Raw genomic sequence first — 14,595 nt, 5'->3', positions numbered from 1 at the left:
ATATTACAAATGTCGTTTTAGCCAAAAAAAAAAATATAAAAAATAAAAAATAAAAATAAAAAAAAGTAAAATTTGATTAAAAAGGTGATTTCAGTGGTGGTGAAATTTTCGTGTGCTACTAGCGAAAAACATGAATATTTTGGTCAATTTATCTTAACTTTTAACTAAATTAAAAATAGTAAATAAAATTAGCTATTTCTCTTGAACATAATAAATAAACTTTAAATGTAAATAATGATTATGTGTGTTTTAAAAAAAAATATAGATAAAAAAGAATTTTCTCTTATTTAAAAATTAAATAATGGTTCCATTTGAAAATAGTTTGGACACACATTGTAGCCCTTGTGGTTGCGACTTGTGACTTTGTGAGTGTTGGCCTGGTGGGCAACTACCAAAACCCTAATTTTGAAGCAGTCATCAGTCATTTCAAAATTTCAATTTGCGCGCCTCTTCACCTCCACCTACCGACGCTCCTCTCCTCCCTTCCCCCACTACCATTCACTCAGATCTAACTGCAGCTTCGTTAACAAACCCTAACACCCAAATCAATTTCAAAGAAACTCGAAATGGGTGCCGCAGAAAGCCGGGATTTGGAAATCTCCGACTCTGAATCCGAGGAAGAAGAACAGCAGTCTGAAGAAGAAGAAGAAGAAAATTACGAAGACGTCAAAGACCACCATTCACCCTCCAAAACCCCAACGAAGACACCCTCGTCTGTTGACGAAATTGATGCAAAGTTGAAAGCCCTAAAACTGAAATACCAATCTAAGAACCAAACCCTGAAGAATGCCGTTAAGCTTTACATTCATACCGGTGGAAACACTGCTCAGTCCAAATGGGTCGTCGCCGATAAGATCAGTTCATACTCTTTCGTTAAAACGACTATGGAAGAAGACGGAGACGATGAAGAGGGAGATGAAGATCTATATTGGTTTTTGAAAGTCGGGTCAAAAGTTCGGTCTCCTGTTGATCAACAGTTGCAACTGAAGCCGATAATGGATCAGCGACGTATAGATTTCGTATCAAATGGTGTTTATGCTATGAAGTTTTTCAGCATCGAGGATTACAAGGTCTTCATCGACCAATACGAGAAGTGTTTGTTTGAAAACACTTACGGGTTTGAGTGTAATGATGAAAACAAAGCTAAAGTTTATGGAAAAGATTTCGTATCATGGGCAAATCCTGAAGCTGCTGATGATTCCATGTGGGAGGATGCTGAAGACAGTTTCTCCAAAAGCCCTGCTTTCAAGACTCCAGTCAGAGCAAACCATGACCTAAGAGAAGAGTTCGAGGAGGCTGCAAAAGGGGGAAGCATAAAAAGCTTAGCATTAGGAGCCCTAGACAACAGTTTTCTGGTAAGTGATTCCGGTATTCAAGTCGTCAAAAATTATAGCCATGGCATCCATGGAAAAGGGGTTTATGTCAATTTCGACAGCTCCATGAAAGGTCACACCGAATCCACTCCTAGAAAAGCCCTTCTAATGAAAGCCGAAACAAACATGTTGTTAATGAGTCCAATGAGATCTGGGAAGCCACACACCAATGGTCTCCACCAATTCGATATAGAAACAGGAAAAGTAGTCACCGAATGGAAATTCGCAAAAGATGGAACTGATATCACCATGAGAGACGTAACAAACGACAGCAAAGGAGCTCAAATGGATCCTTCTGGATCAACTTTCTTAGGTCTGGATGATAATCGTCTTTGCAGATGGGACATGCGAGATCGACATGGAATAGTTCAAAACCTCGTGGACACAAATACCCCTGTCTTGAACTGGACACAAGGTCATCAATTCTCTAGAGGCACAAACTTCCAGTGCTTTGCAACAACTGGCGATGGATCCATTGTTGTTGGATCTGTTGATGGAAAGATACGATTGTATTCCATCACTTCCATGCGACAAGCAAAAACTGCTTTTCCTGGACTTGGATCACCAATCACTCACGTTGATGTTACTTACGATGGGAAGTGGATTTTAGGAACAACTGATACGTATTTGATCCTCATTTGCACTTTATTTACTGATAAAGATGGGAAATCAAAGACAGGTTTTTCAGGGCGTATGGGAAATAATATTTCAGCTCCTCGACTTTTGAAATTGAATCCTCTTGATTCTCATAGAGCTGGTGTCAACAATAACTTCCGTGGGGCCCAATTCTCTTGGGTATGTTTCAATTTCACCTATGTGTTCATAGATTGTTGTATTGTATAATGTATAATGTATATATGTTTTGTGTTGATTATGGGTATTTTGGTAAATTTGACATAGGTGACTGAAGATGGGAAGCAAGAACGGCATCTGGTTGCTACTGTGGGAAAGTTCAGTGTGATATGGAATTTTCAAAAAGTGAAAGATGGGTCCCACGAATGCTACAAAAACCAAATGGGATTGAAGAGTTGTTATTGCTACAAGATTGTCCCTAAAGATGACTCCATTGTTGATAGTCGTTTCATGCATGAAAAGTTTGCAGTTACTGATTCACCTGAAGCTCCTCTTGTTGTTGCTACTCCAATGAAAGTTAGCTCTTTCAGCATATCTAGCAGACTTTCTTATGCTTAATCAAAAGATAATTCTAGTTTGTTTTTGTTTACATTAAAAAAAAAAAAAGAACTTTCTTGATTATTGTTGTAATGATTAAGGAGAATCTTAAGCACTTAACTACTTACTAGTTGTCGTTTGTTGATGAAGGTGTTTGTTGGTGTGTTTATTTTGATTATTTTGAATGTTTATGAATCAATGGCTGAAAAGGGTTTTTGGATAAGTTGTGAATTTCCATCACATGTTTGGATATTAGTGGGGCCCAAAGAAACCCTAATAACCCTTTTTGGTTTTCTATGCTCGACATTTGAACTTTTCAAGGGCTGTTTTTGATAAGGAGAAAGAAAGAGAAAGAGATGAGTGTTTCAGTTGGGAGAAGCTTAGCATGTTCTTGTTCTTCATCTTCTTTTGTAAACTACAATAGTACAAACAAAAGAGCATTTGGTACAAGTGGTAGATGCTATAGGAGTTCAAGATTCTTGAAAACAGCCATTAAAGCTCAACAAAGACCTACATGGCTTCCTGGGCTTGACCCTCCACCCTATCTTGATGGAACGTGAGCCTTACAAATTACAATACAACATTTGTTGATAGATACTCACTTTGAATCTTGAAATCTTTATTACATTATTTATTTTATATTTTTATTATTATGTAAAGTCTTGTGGGAGATTTTGGGTTTGACCCACTTGGACTTGGAGAGGACCCGAAGAGCTTGAAGTGGTATGTGCAAGCTGAGCTGGTTCATTCCCGTTTTGCCATGGCTGGAGTTGCTGGAATTCTTTTTACTGATGTGAGTTCCTTTTTTTATAGGGTCACACAGTGTCAGAGTTTCGGTTCCAACATATATCAGACTTTTATGCTGTGCTAGTGATTTAACAAATTGACCATCTTTTCCCCATAAACACAAAATGACCAACTATTTTTAAAACGAGTCAATCATGAAATTCCTACAAACCATGAAATTTAGATAAAAGGATGCAAAATGACATCATTTCACAAAAGAATGAACAACTTTGCAATATAACGACAAAATACGATTTTGTTTACATATTCTAAGGTTACTTTTTTATGGTGGAGACCATTCATAAAACAATTTTACAATTCTCAGTTGAACCCATTTTTGTCAATTTTGTGATTATCCCTTATAAATAGTTTTCATGCTATTTTTTTTGGTTGTAGTTGCTTCGGGTAACAGGGATAAGTGACTTACCAGTGTGGTATGAAGCGGGTGCCACCAAGTTCAGTTTTGCGAGTACTAGGACACTGTTCATTGTTCAATTACTTTTAATGGGGTAACTTAATTTAAAACTCGATTTTATTTTATCTTGTATTGATCTTAAAAGTTAAAATCATCTGATTTCTGATTTTGAAACTGAATTTGGAGTTTTGACAGGTTTGCTGAGACAAAAAGGTACATGGATTTTACTAATCCGGGGTCTCAAGCAAAAGAAGGCTCCTTTTTTGGTTTAGAAGCTGCCCTAGAAGGTTTAGAACCAGGGTATAATATAACTCTATAACCATTACTAAAATGACATTTATCAGCTGTTTTGAAATGAAATTTTGCATAACACATTTTCATATATGTAGCCCTCAACAATAAATCTGTTGAAAAATTATCATTTTTTAATTAAAATAAAGTTTATTTATCTAAGAAACTTAAAAAAAATGTTATAAGGTTTTAACGAGATTTTATTATTGTATGGATAATGAAACGTGATCATAAAATGATATGACTTGTTACATTATTATATAATCTTTCTATTCGTTCATAATTTCATTTCAATTCCGAACAAATTAACAGTTTATACGTATGTAACAGATATCCTGGTGGGCCATTGCTAAATCCTCTAGGCCTTGCTAAAGATATTAAAAATGCTCATGAGTGGAAGCTTAAGGAGATAAAAAATGGTGCCAGTTTATTTATTTATTTTTATTTTTTTTAAACCTTTAAATTTGGATTATTTCAGGGTTTTTTGGACTAATTTAATTGATGTTTAAACTTGTAGGGAGGCTTGCAATGGTGGCAATGCTAGGAATAATCGTGCAGGCTAACGTGACACATGTGGGGCCCATCGACAATCTTGTTAAGCACCTATCCAACCCATGGCATCAAACCATTATTCAAACTCTTTCTGGATCTGGTTCTTGACAATATTATAGTTTTATTTTCTAATATATATTTTTTTTTATAAAATGTTAAAAAGGCAATCTCAAAAAGACAAAAACCACCTCATAAATATAAAATTTCAAAAATTAAACCGCAAGTCCTTTTAGTGTTTCAAATATTTATCATTAGTCATCACCATTCATTCAGTTTAAAAACGGAGATTGATTTTATCCGTTTGTCTGTTACAAAAACATTATATATAATTTGTTTCGTTATAACAGGTTCAAAATTCATTGTGAATTTTTTTATCACTCAAAAGGTCAATAATTGAAATTGTTTTCGAATTATTAAACATTAAAAAACTGATTATCTATATTTTTTGAGAATATAATAATCAAATAACGAGTTTTTATTGACAATCCAAACAACACATAGAATGAGTGTGCTTAGTTTACTCAATGTACATAATCTTTTTTCATATAAAATTTAACATCATTCTAACTTCTAATTAAATTTACCTGGTTTTCAACAAATTAAGTTGGTGTTTGGCAAATGAGGTTATTACCTTATTATCGGTTCCACACTGCTATAAGCTAAAAAATGTTTGGATAAAACCAATTTATAGCGGTGACAAACCGCTAATAAATCATTTTTTTATAAGTTAACTCTCTCTGACTTATTAGCTAATAAGCCATAAGTTTTTTTGTCAAACACCCCCTGAATAAAGCTAATGTGATACAAATGGCAACCAACAATATTCAATTTGCTATTTAGGTTACTTAACTTTTAGTTATATTCCGTGCATTGCTAAATTATTTTATTTAGTTCTCATTACACTATTGAAGTAGATTTCAACATGTACAGAATCCTACATGACAACCATGACAACCATTCTGAGTTTAAATAATGACAAAACCTTGTTCATTTAGATCTAACTAACATTAACATTGCATCCATTATTACATCCAACATGAAAAAATTACTAATTAAAATGCATGTTAATGGTGTAATAAGAACACTGAAAAAAGTTTAATGACCAATTGAATACAATTAAATGATAAGTGACCAAAAAATATGAACTAGTCGGATCATAATCCACATACATCTCCCATAATGAGAATAGGATGATGATCTTCATCTTCTCACTACTTGTCGTGTTCCATTCCAACGTGCTACCAACTTCAATGGTTTTCCCGTCTTTCAAAAACATAAAATCCAACATTTTTCGATCATCATGAGGCAAAGGCATTCAGCCCCTTTGAACATCGATGAAGATTGCATATGTTGTGAAGTTGTTGGTTGTAGTAAAGGATATGTCATTGCATATATTGTGTACTTGTTTGTTTCAACCATCATCTCTATCAAGTTTTCAATTCTTTTCAAACTATTTAATCTTGCATCGATGAATATAATTATGAAGATTTGCTTCAAGGTTATGTTTTAAGAACTCATTAGAATAAAATATAACACTTTTGAGTAATTCACACATTTTAAATACTTGAAAAGACTTACTTAAACACAAAGAATCTATAGAAGCAAGTCTACGAGACTATGACCAAATACATACATCAAAAATTTATAGTGCTAGTTAATTTGTGAGTTAAATTGAACAACTTGCAAGTAGGCTAGCTTGTGGAGTGCGATTGCTCGTTGGTAATGTCTCCCTTTCACCCACAATTGCAATTTTGGATATGTTTTATGTGGGCAGATTCCATGTATTTTAAGGACCGAACAAAAAGTAATGAAAACATTTATCATGACAACTTAGTGGCAGTGGCGGATTCAGAAAGAAAAGTCAGACGTCCCACGAATTTACACAAAATTCACAATTATCAGACTTTATGATGGATTACCAACGGATTCGTGATGGATTGTGACAGATTTCCAACGGATTTGGGACGAATTTTCACTAAATTTACATTTGACGGGAAAATTTAAGGGGTAGCCTGTGCTACCCCGTGCAACATAGTAAATCCGTCCATGCTTGGTGGGTTTTATGGAACTTTTATATAATTCCTGTGTATTTGGATCTAATAACTTAGAAATGAAACTATTTTTGACACTATTGTTAGATTCTTGTTTGGATGGTTTGGTAGTAGGAACACAAACTTACAGTCAACTGAGTTGGTTACAAAATTCAGTTAGACATCCATGTGTAATGGCTTCATTTTTCTAGCATTTTAGTAGTGTTTTTATACAATTCAACACTAAAAGAAAAAGAAAGAAAACGAACCCATCTTTTTTATCATTTAATCACAAACAAAATGTGATGCAGAGTATATCACAAGCTTAACAGGGTCTATGTATAAAAAAAAAAAAAAAAAAAAAAAAACTTTTAATCCGTTAAGTTTTTTGAAATCCACCTTGTATGAACAAAAAGCTCACACCACAAAGCTCCTCAAAAAGCTTACTCATTTCGCCTTTTTTTTTTTTTTTTTTTTTTTTTTTTTTTTTTTTTTGTCAAGAGATGTCAACGTGGCAACGTATATTACAACCGAATAAAAAAATATAAAAAACAACTAATAATTATATTTCATTGTCAAACTTTAATGACCAAATCTAAATTGAAAATTTTAAAAGTATACAATATCTTTTCATTGTCTTTTTATATTTCAAATACTTTGAATTATCCCATATCAATCCAACCACGTTAAGAAACTTAATTATTCAGAAAACCATTTTACTTAATATCATTAAACGATATTAAAATGGTAATAACAATTTATCTTATGTTTATTTTGTTTAAACCTAATATTTTAATAACAATGGTTTAAACTTTTTTGTTTTAAAATTGCAAATGTCAATGCCATATTTTATCATTTTATACGTTTCACGTAATCACGTTATATTCAAATTAATAGTTTTGTTATCTACTTTTATAGAAGTGAACACTGAAACAATACACAACTCAAACCCCAATCATATTATGTCCCTCCCTCATCACCCTTTCATACAAATGAATCACAATCATAATTAAAAAAAAAAAAAAAAAACACAATTACAATCACTCAAAACCAACATAATATGTTTACATGTATACAATCAATACCTTCAACATCACCCACTTATCACTTAACCTCTCTTATTCCTTCTCAACAACATAAATATCCTTGGAAAAAACGACCTCTTCTTCTTCTTCATCAAACCCCTCACCTCCGGTGACGATTCCGTCGTATTCCCACCACTTTCCGGCAACACCGTCTTCATTCCGGCTGCCACATTCCGGGGTGGCAAAGGGCTCCCGGGTCCCACACTTTTCACCTCTTCAAAACTCCCTCTCGCTCCCGCTCCCGATTTCCGCCTTTCCTCGTGTTCCGACCTCCACTTTCTCAATTCCTGTTCCGCCCCCAACTTCCCTTCTTTTGCCTTTTCCGCTTTCCGTAATGATGCCTCGAGAGCTCTCTTTCTTTCCGCCAATTCCGACTTCACTTCCTCAAGTTTCCTCAAACTTTCTGATTCCGACTCTTTCGCGATTCCAATCCGGGAGATCGCTTCCGCAACCCTCGCATTCGCCTCCTCCTCCGCTTCATGCGCTTTCTTACTCAACTCGTAATACTCCTCTAACGAAACCGTAACTCCGGAATCCGTGATTCCAGCCCCGGAATCACTCCCTTTTAGCGCCGCAATCGCTGCCAACGCCAACCTCTCGGAAGCTTTCGCCGCTTCGATCTCTTTACGGGCGGCAACTAACCGGCTCACCATCGTCCGTTCTCCGGCCTTCACTTGCTCCACCGTTTCCTTCACTTTCTTCAACTCCTCCCGAGCTTCCGCCGCCAGTGATTTCGCTAAATCCGCCTCTTCCGCCGCCACTTGGAGTTGTTTCGGAAGCTCCACCATCTTCTCCCGAGCCTCCTTCTCCTTTGCTTGAACCCGAGCAATTTCCAATTTCGTCCGGTTTAATTCCGATTCAAGAGACGAAACCACCACCGCCGCCATCCCTTCCCGCTGCTTCACCGCGGTAAGTGCCGCCCGTTCTCTCTCGAGCTCCGATTTAAGCGACCCCGCCGCCGTTTTCAAAAACGCGATTTCTTCTTTCGCTTTCGAAATCTTCTCCTTCGCCGCTTCCAAATCCTTCTTCGCCAATTCCATTCCAACCCCGGAATCATTACTCCCATTACTCCCCAACTTCGATTCCATATAAACCGCCAATTCCGTTTTCAATCCATCTAATTTCAATTTCAAATCTTTATTCGAACCGATTTGTTCGGTGACTTTTCTAATTTCATCTTCCGCCTTTTTCAATTCCCGTTCCCAATTCAACGAATCTTGTTCTTTCGCCATCACAGCTCCAATCCGGTGTTCTTCGGCTTCCAAATGGGCGGCATGAGTCGATTCCAGAGTTTCTTTCGCCATCATGAGTTCAATGGTCAAATTCTCAACCTTCTTCTCGACTTCCTTGGCGGCAGCCGCCGCCGCCCGGGCTCGTTTGCTGGCGACATCCTTTTCCGCCACCAGTAAATCGTAGTCTTTACGGAGGGAATCGAGGTCGTTTTTTACGGTTTCGAGGTCGGAAACCGCCGCTGCGTGGCGGGCTTGGGCGACCTGGAGCTGTGCCTTGGCGGCAACACTGGAATCATCGGTGATTCCTTGTTCCATTTCTTGGACTCTTAGTTTTACTAATTCGGAATCTTGTTTGGCTTGATGTTCTTCAGTTTGGGCTCTTTCTAGGTTTAGTTTTAGCTCTTCTATGAGTCTTTTTGTGGTGTTTAGCTCTTTTAGGGTTTGTAGTTTAGCTTCTTCTGCAGATTCGGATTTTTTTTTGAATAATGGGATTTCTTCGTTTGCTTTCTCGAGTTCTTGTTCGATATACTTGCGTTTCTACAAGAAATAGCATCATATTATAATATTACACTTTAAACTTTTTTCTAATTAAAGGACTAAACTTGGAAAATAAAATCTACCCATTTATAGGAGTGAAAATTTGCTATAATTAAATAGATTTTTCAAAATACAATTTTCTATTAGGAAGAGTGAAAGTAGAATGCTATAATAACAAATAACAAATCAATGGAAGTACATTGCCATTTCTTGCATTCAACTCGTTTTTAAGGCAAAGTGATTTGATTGGCTAGTGACAATTTTAAAGACTTTGGATGTATAAAAGTCAAAATTCATTGACCAAAGAGAATATCTTTTTAAAACATGAAAAAAAGATGTTGAAGAAGATAATAAATACCTCAACAGTCTGAACTTTATGGGCTTTCCAGTCAACGATGCCACCAAATTTGGAAACAGCTTCTTTAACAGATTCAAAAGGTGCAGCTGTGTCAATATCACCTACTTTTGGGCCCATGTTCTTGACTTCTTTAGCAATATTATCATTGGACACAACTAAAGAATCCCCATTTTCTCCTTTTGCAAGTAATACAGGTGATTCTGGATTATTTGGTTTTTCTGCAGATGTTTCTGATGGAACTGCTGCTTCTTGAGCAAGAGATTCGCCCATGGGACTATCTTTTTCTGTTGGGAAATCATCAGGTTTTGATTCTGTAGGGGTAGAAGGATTATCAATGGAAGTTTCTTGTTCAGTTTCAGGTTCATCAGATGTATTCTTTAAGGGTATCGAGGCATCTGAAACGGGTTTATCATTTGGTAAATTTGTACTACTTTCACCATTTGTAGTTGAACCCTCTTCAACAGCTTTTATTTCATCCATTCCAGAAAAGTCAGATCTGAAATTTCAATAATCAAGTAATATAGTGCCTATCAATGTTGGGATAAGCATTGTAAAATGACAAATGAAACCATGTTGGGGAATAACAACAGAAAGAATATATGATACAATTCAAGGTAAAAGATCAAAAAGGGCATCAAAAAATTGTAGTTATGACAATGGACATGTAGGTAATTTGCATGGGACATCTTGAATGAAATTATTTTTGCAACCTTCATGAGGTGGAGCCAGATGAAGTACATCAAGAAGATTCAACTACTTCATTTACTTTCACATACCTTCCAAAGTACAAAACCTTTCTCAATCATCAATCTTCCTACTCCACCTCTTTTTGTTAAAATTAGCAATATAGTAGGAATATCATATAAGGAAAAAGTTCATCGGCCAACAGTAAAATCCAGTGAGCATCTGAATATCCTTGCATCGAGGCCTATTTGTAAAGGGGACAAGGGTTTAGCGATTTGAATACTGTTTAAACGCGAAGGCGATTGGCAAATTGGATTATTGGAATGACTCGAATGTTCATAAGGCTTATAAGCAATCATCTCTATAATTAACTCCGAACATAATACATCGACTAATCTCCCTACATCATACCAAAAACATCGAGCTAAGAAACTAATTCAGAACTTAAAAACGCAACAATCAAACAACGAATAATTCCAAATCTAATAGTTTCAAATCAAAGAGATGGAGAAAGATGTGTAGACGGCATACCAGTAAACCCTCGGAGTCAAATCCAGGGGCTTAATATAAACTTATATCCTGATATTAGCCCCAATAACTCAATTGACTCCAATAAATCAACGATTATAGCGTCAAACTCACTGTAAAGAGAAAACCTAAATCAACATGATGATTAATTACTGTAAAAGAGATTGAACAAAAAGTAAAAGTGAATTTGAAGGAACATACACGGTGGAGCCTACCTCACAACGGATTTCTTTTTGTTTTAATTAATCAGCCTCTTTTGCTTCAATCAGTAGCTCCTCGATATGACGATTGACGAAGGTTGTAAGAATTCAAAATTCAATGGATAATCGAATACAAGTGTGTGCGTTGATGAAGGCGACATACATAATCCGAGAGGCATGAGAGCTGTCTTTTTTAATTTTGTAATGGATATTTAGTTAAAAGAAAAAAGAAGTCGTATTATAAATTTTGGATGGTGGAGAGCAATCAGCTGCCTTTTCTTCATATTATGTGGAAAAGTCGCCGCCACACACCTAATTCCCACGCGGACACTCTGACTCCGAGTCTGACTTGCTGTTATTTTTGGACTTTTCGTAGGTTTGTGTATCTCATTTTATTCAATCAAATCTGAAAAATGAGGTGAGTATGTATTTTATAAAAGTTTTTTCCATATAACTCAACATTTTAACCATGAAATTTAAAGATTTATAGAATGACTATGGGATCCGCAGAGGGGCTCTACGGAACCCATTTACCCTCTGCGGAAATAGGAATATCATTGAGGAATTAAGTGATAGGGTTAATATTGTAAATTCACTAAAAAATAACATGCTCCTTACTTCTTTCGCCGCGGAAACATAAACCGGATTTCATTAGAGGGAGGTTGCTGCGGAAGACGAAAACGAAATTGGGAAGACGAGATTGTTGCATCGCCGGACCAAGGAGCGAACAAAAGGGAAATGGTGAGACGATCCAAGAAAGTGCAAGAATTACATGATGATGTCTTATCTGATGGGTATGAAACTCACGTAAGTGTTATCCTTGTTTTGAAATTCTATGAAACCCTAATTAGCTAATAACGTCAATTTTTTTATTTTAAAAGTGTGTTATTGAATCAATATTATGTTGAGAATTATGTTATGTAGGGTGTATGATATTTTAATAGATTAGAAAAAGTTTGAAAATCGTGACTCTGCCATTGTTACCTGAAGAACAATTCCTCAAAGGTGTGGTCTTGAAGAAAAGATCCACAAAGGCCTCTGCAGATTATTATTATTATTATTATTTTTTTATTATTATTTTTTTTACGATTTTGAATTTGTTGTAAATGTGATTGGGATTGTGTTAATAAACAATGTTGTAGGTGTGATTGGGATTGGGTAAATGTGATTATGATTTTTTATAACTATTTAAAATAACAATGTACTTTAATAAATTTAGGTTAATTAGCTTAGTTTAGGTTAAAATTTATTACTATTTAAAATAACAATGCACTTTGCTAATTGATGAAATTTATATTTTAAATCGTGTAACAAAAATTGTCCCTCTTGTATAGTACATTGCTATATCGTTTAAAGGAAATTATCTTATATAGGTTAGGTTAGGTTTATATTTGTAATTTCTAGCATTCTTGTTGATTTTAGGTTTAAATTTATGTTATATAGCTTAGTGTAGGTTAAAAGTTATAACTATTTAAAATAACAATATGCTTTGATAAATTTATGTTATATAAATTAACTTAGTTTAACATTTATAACTATTTAAAGTAACAATGTATTTTTGACAAATAATGAAATTTATGTCTTAAATTGTGTTACACAAATTGTCCCTCTTGCATAGTACATTGCTATATCGTTTAAAGGAATTTGTAGTATTGATGTAATAATTTGGAAGAAGGGCATTTAAGTTTTTATTTTTTTAACTGTTGTCATATATGTGTTATCTTTTGTGGCATAGTATGCGTGGATGGCCTGTACAATTAACTTTTAGATGAGTGTGGGGACTATCTCGAGGAATTTCATTCAAAGACTAAATACTAGACAACTTGAATTATTTAGAGATACACCGTTTGGGACATTCATTGGTATGCCCACCCTGAATGGCGACCCAATGTTATGTCATTTGATGATGTTGCATGAGGTTCGCGATGTGGTGGTAGACTGGTAGCCAGGGTTGGGAGGTTTCAGTTATAGGGCAGTGTCGTCGATTATGGTGAAACTGAATTTTTTTTTATTAACGATTTGAGATTTGGCCCTTATGTTGATGTAATCAATACAAAACGCAACACAAAATCTTTATTACGGAATCGATTGTTCCCAAATATAAGATATGAAGATTTACGGTTGAAAGATATAAAAGACTACATAAAAGGGCCAACATTCTTGACTTGTAGCGATGATGAGGTGGTAATGCTTATACAAATATTGTTTTTGTTGAAAAGTCTCATAGGACGGGATACAAATACATGCATTTCGCTGGTAGTTTATGAGCTCGTTGATAATGTATATAACTGGAACAGGTACTAAATTTAGTATTTATTTATAACTACAAAATGATTTGTATTAATTATAATGAGTACGACAGGTTAGCCTGGGGTACATTTTGGTGGCGCTATAGTGAAACACAATTATGTCTCGTGTTTAAAAAATCCACAAATATTTACGAGATCAGGAGAATGTGGCTAGCCAGAAGATGTCGACGTATACGGTGACCGGTTTTCACCTTCCATTTAAGGTTTGTGTTAGGTGTAATTACTATTATACATTACCGATTAAAGTGTATATAATTATCGACAAATCATTATTGATTAAAGTTATATTAGGTATGGATTTTGGAGACATTTCCAGAAGCTTTGAGGTATGCACATCACACCGCAAATGAGTTTCCAAGAACGAGGGCATGGAGAATAAAAACACAACTAACTATCGAGCATTGTTTACATATATTAGACATGTCGAAGCCTGTATTTTTTCAACTATATTTTTACAACAATAGCCATGATATGAATCGGGGTAGACTCTCCGAAGTGCATAATCTATTGACTCATACATATGACTTACGAAACCAACTTGTGTACTGTCATATAAACATTCTTTCACCCTACTCATGAACTACACCCATGACTCGTCATAGTTTATGGTTCCCAAAGCAAATGTTATGAGAAGGGGTTCATGATTTCCATCTAAAGAACTTGCAATGTACACATGACCATAGAATATGATTGGTATCATAGGTGCTAGAAACGTACGAACATGCAAGTAAAGATAAAAATATTATGCATATAACAACTTCAAATAACTAAAAATTACTATAAAGGGTTACATACCACACATGCCAAAGGCACAAAACAAAATTGAAAATGATCTGTCGAATCTTTCTTAATGCATGTGAAGGTATTATGATTGGTTCTTTGCATAATATGAAAGAATATCGGTAGGTTGGAAAAACGTTTTTTTAAAACCTCATTTAATGAACTCATTTTAACAACTTTCGACAACTTGTAAAGATTAAAATGTTTCTCCAATTTAAATGGAATCCATTTCCATTATTCTACATTACTGTTACGGAATCCGCAG

General features: G+C 35.1%; 3 protein-coding genes across 7 annotated transcripts; 2 read left to right on the top strand and 1 right to left on the bottom strand.

The window, feature by feature from the left end:
- Positions 1 to 340: 340 nt before the first annotated feature.
- LOC145043318 (Vacuolar import/degradation, Vid27-related protein) lies at positions 341 to 2,688 on the top strand. The gene is made up of 2 exons (XM_078991940.1): positions 341 to 2,168; positions 2,274 to 2,688. Exons 1-2 carry the CDS (start codon positions 567 to 569, stop codon positions 2,562 to 2,564), a joined length of 1,893 nt encoding a protein of 630 aa, XP_078848066.1. The 5' UTR covers positions 341 to 566; the 3' UTR covers positions 2,565 to 2,688.
- A 152-nt stretch (positions 2,689 to 2,840) lies between these two features.
- LHCA5 (photosystem I light harvesting complex protein 5) lies at positions 2,841 to 4,740 on the top strand. Its single transcript, XM_078991941.1, has 6 exons — positions 2,841 to 3,099; positions 3,204 to 3,336; positions 3,726 to 3,838; positions 3,940 to 4,044; positions 4,366 to 4,454; positions 4,553 to 4,740. The coding sequence occupies exons 1-6, from the start codon at positions 2,900 to 2,902 to the stop codon at positions 4,693 to 4,695; spliced, it is 783 nt and encodes a 260-aa protein (XP_078848067.1). The 5' UTR covers positions 2,841 to 2,899; the 3' UTR covers positions 4,696 to 4,740.
- A 2,813-nt stretch (positions 4,741 to 7,553) lies between these two features.
- LOC145043317 (protein WEAK CHLOROPLAST MOVEMENT UNDER BLUE LIGHT 1-like) lies at positions 7,554 to 11,489 on the bottom strand. Of its 5 annotated transcripts, XM_078991937.1 has the most exons (5): positions 11,257 to 11,489; positions 11,045 to 11,154; positions 10,606 to 10,913; positions 9,830 to 10,325; positions 7,554 to 9,471 (listed from the first exon to the last, which is right to left on the bottom strand). In XM_078991937.1, the coding sequence occupies exons 4-5, from the start codon at positions 10,307 to 10,309 to the stop codon at positions 7,726 to 7,728; spliced, it is 2,226 nt and encodes a 741-aa protein (XP_078848063.1). In that variant the 5' UTR covers positions 10,310 to 10,325; positions 10,606 to 10,913; positions 11,045 to 11,154; positions 11,257 to 11,489; the 3' UTR covers positions 7,554 to 7,725. The 5 variants fall into 5 exon arrangements, with proteins under 5 accessions (XP_078848063.1, XP_078848062.1, XP_078848061.1 ...); XM_078991936.1 differs by lacking the exon at positions 10,606 to 10,913 and having other exon boundaries at positions 11,243 to 11,488; XM_078991935.1 differs by lacking the exon at positions 10,606 to 10,913 and having other exon boundaries at positions 11,045 to 11,169; positions 11,257 to 11,488.
- Between the last annotated feature and the right edge of the window lie 3,106 nt (positions 11,490 to 14,595).

Source organism: Lactuca saligna, chromosome 4, assembly GCF_052625555.1.
Source record: "Lactuca saligna cultivar CGN05327 chromosome 4, ASM5262555v1, whole genome shotgun sequence".
NCBI lineage: Eukaryota > Viridiplantae > Streptophyta > Magnoliopsida > Asterales > Asteraceae > Lactuca > Lactuca saligna.
Note: the sequence above shows the minus strand (reverse complement) of the source record. Positions and strands in the feature narration are given on the sequence as shown.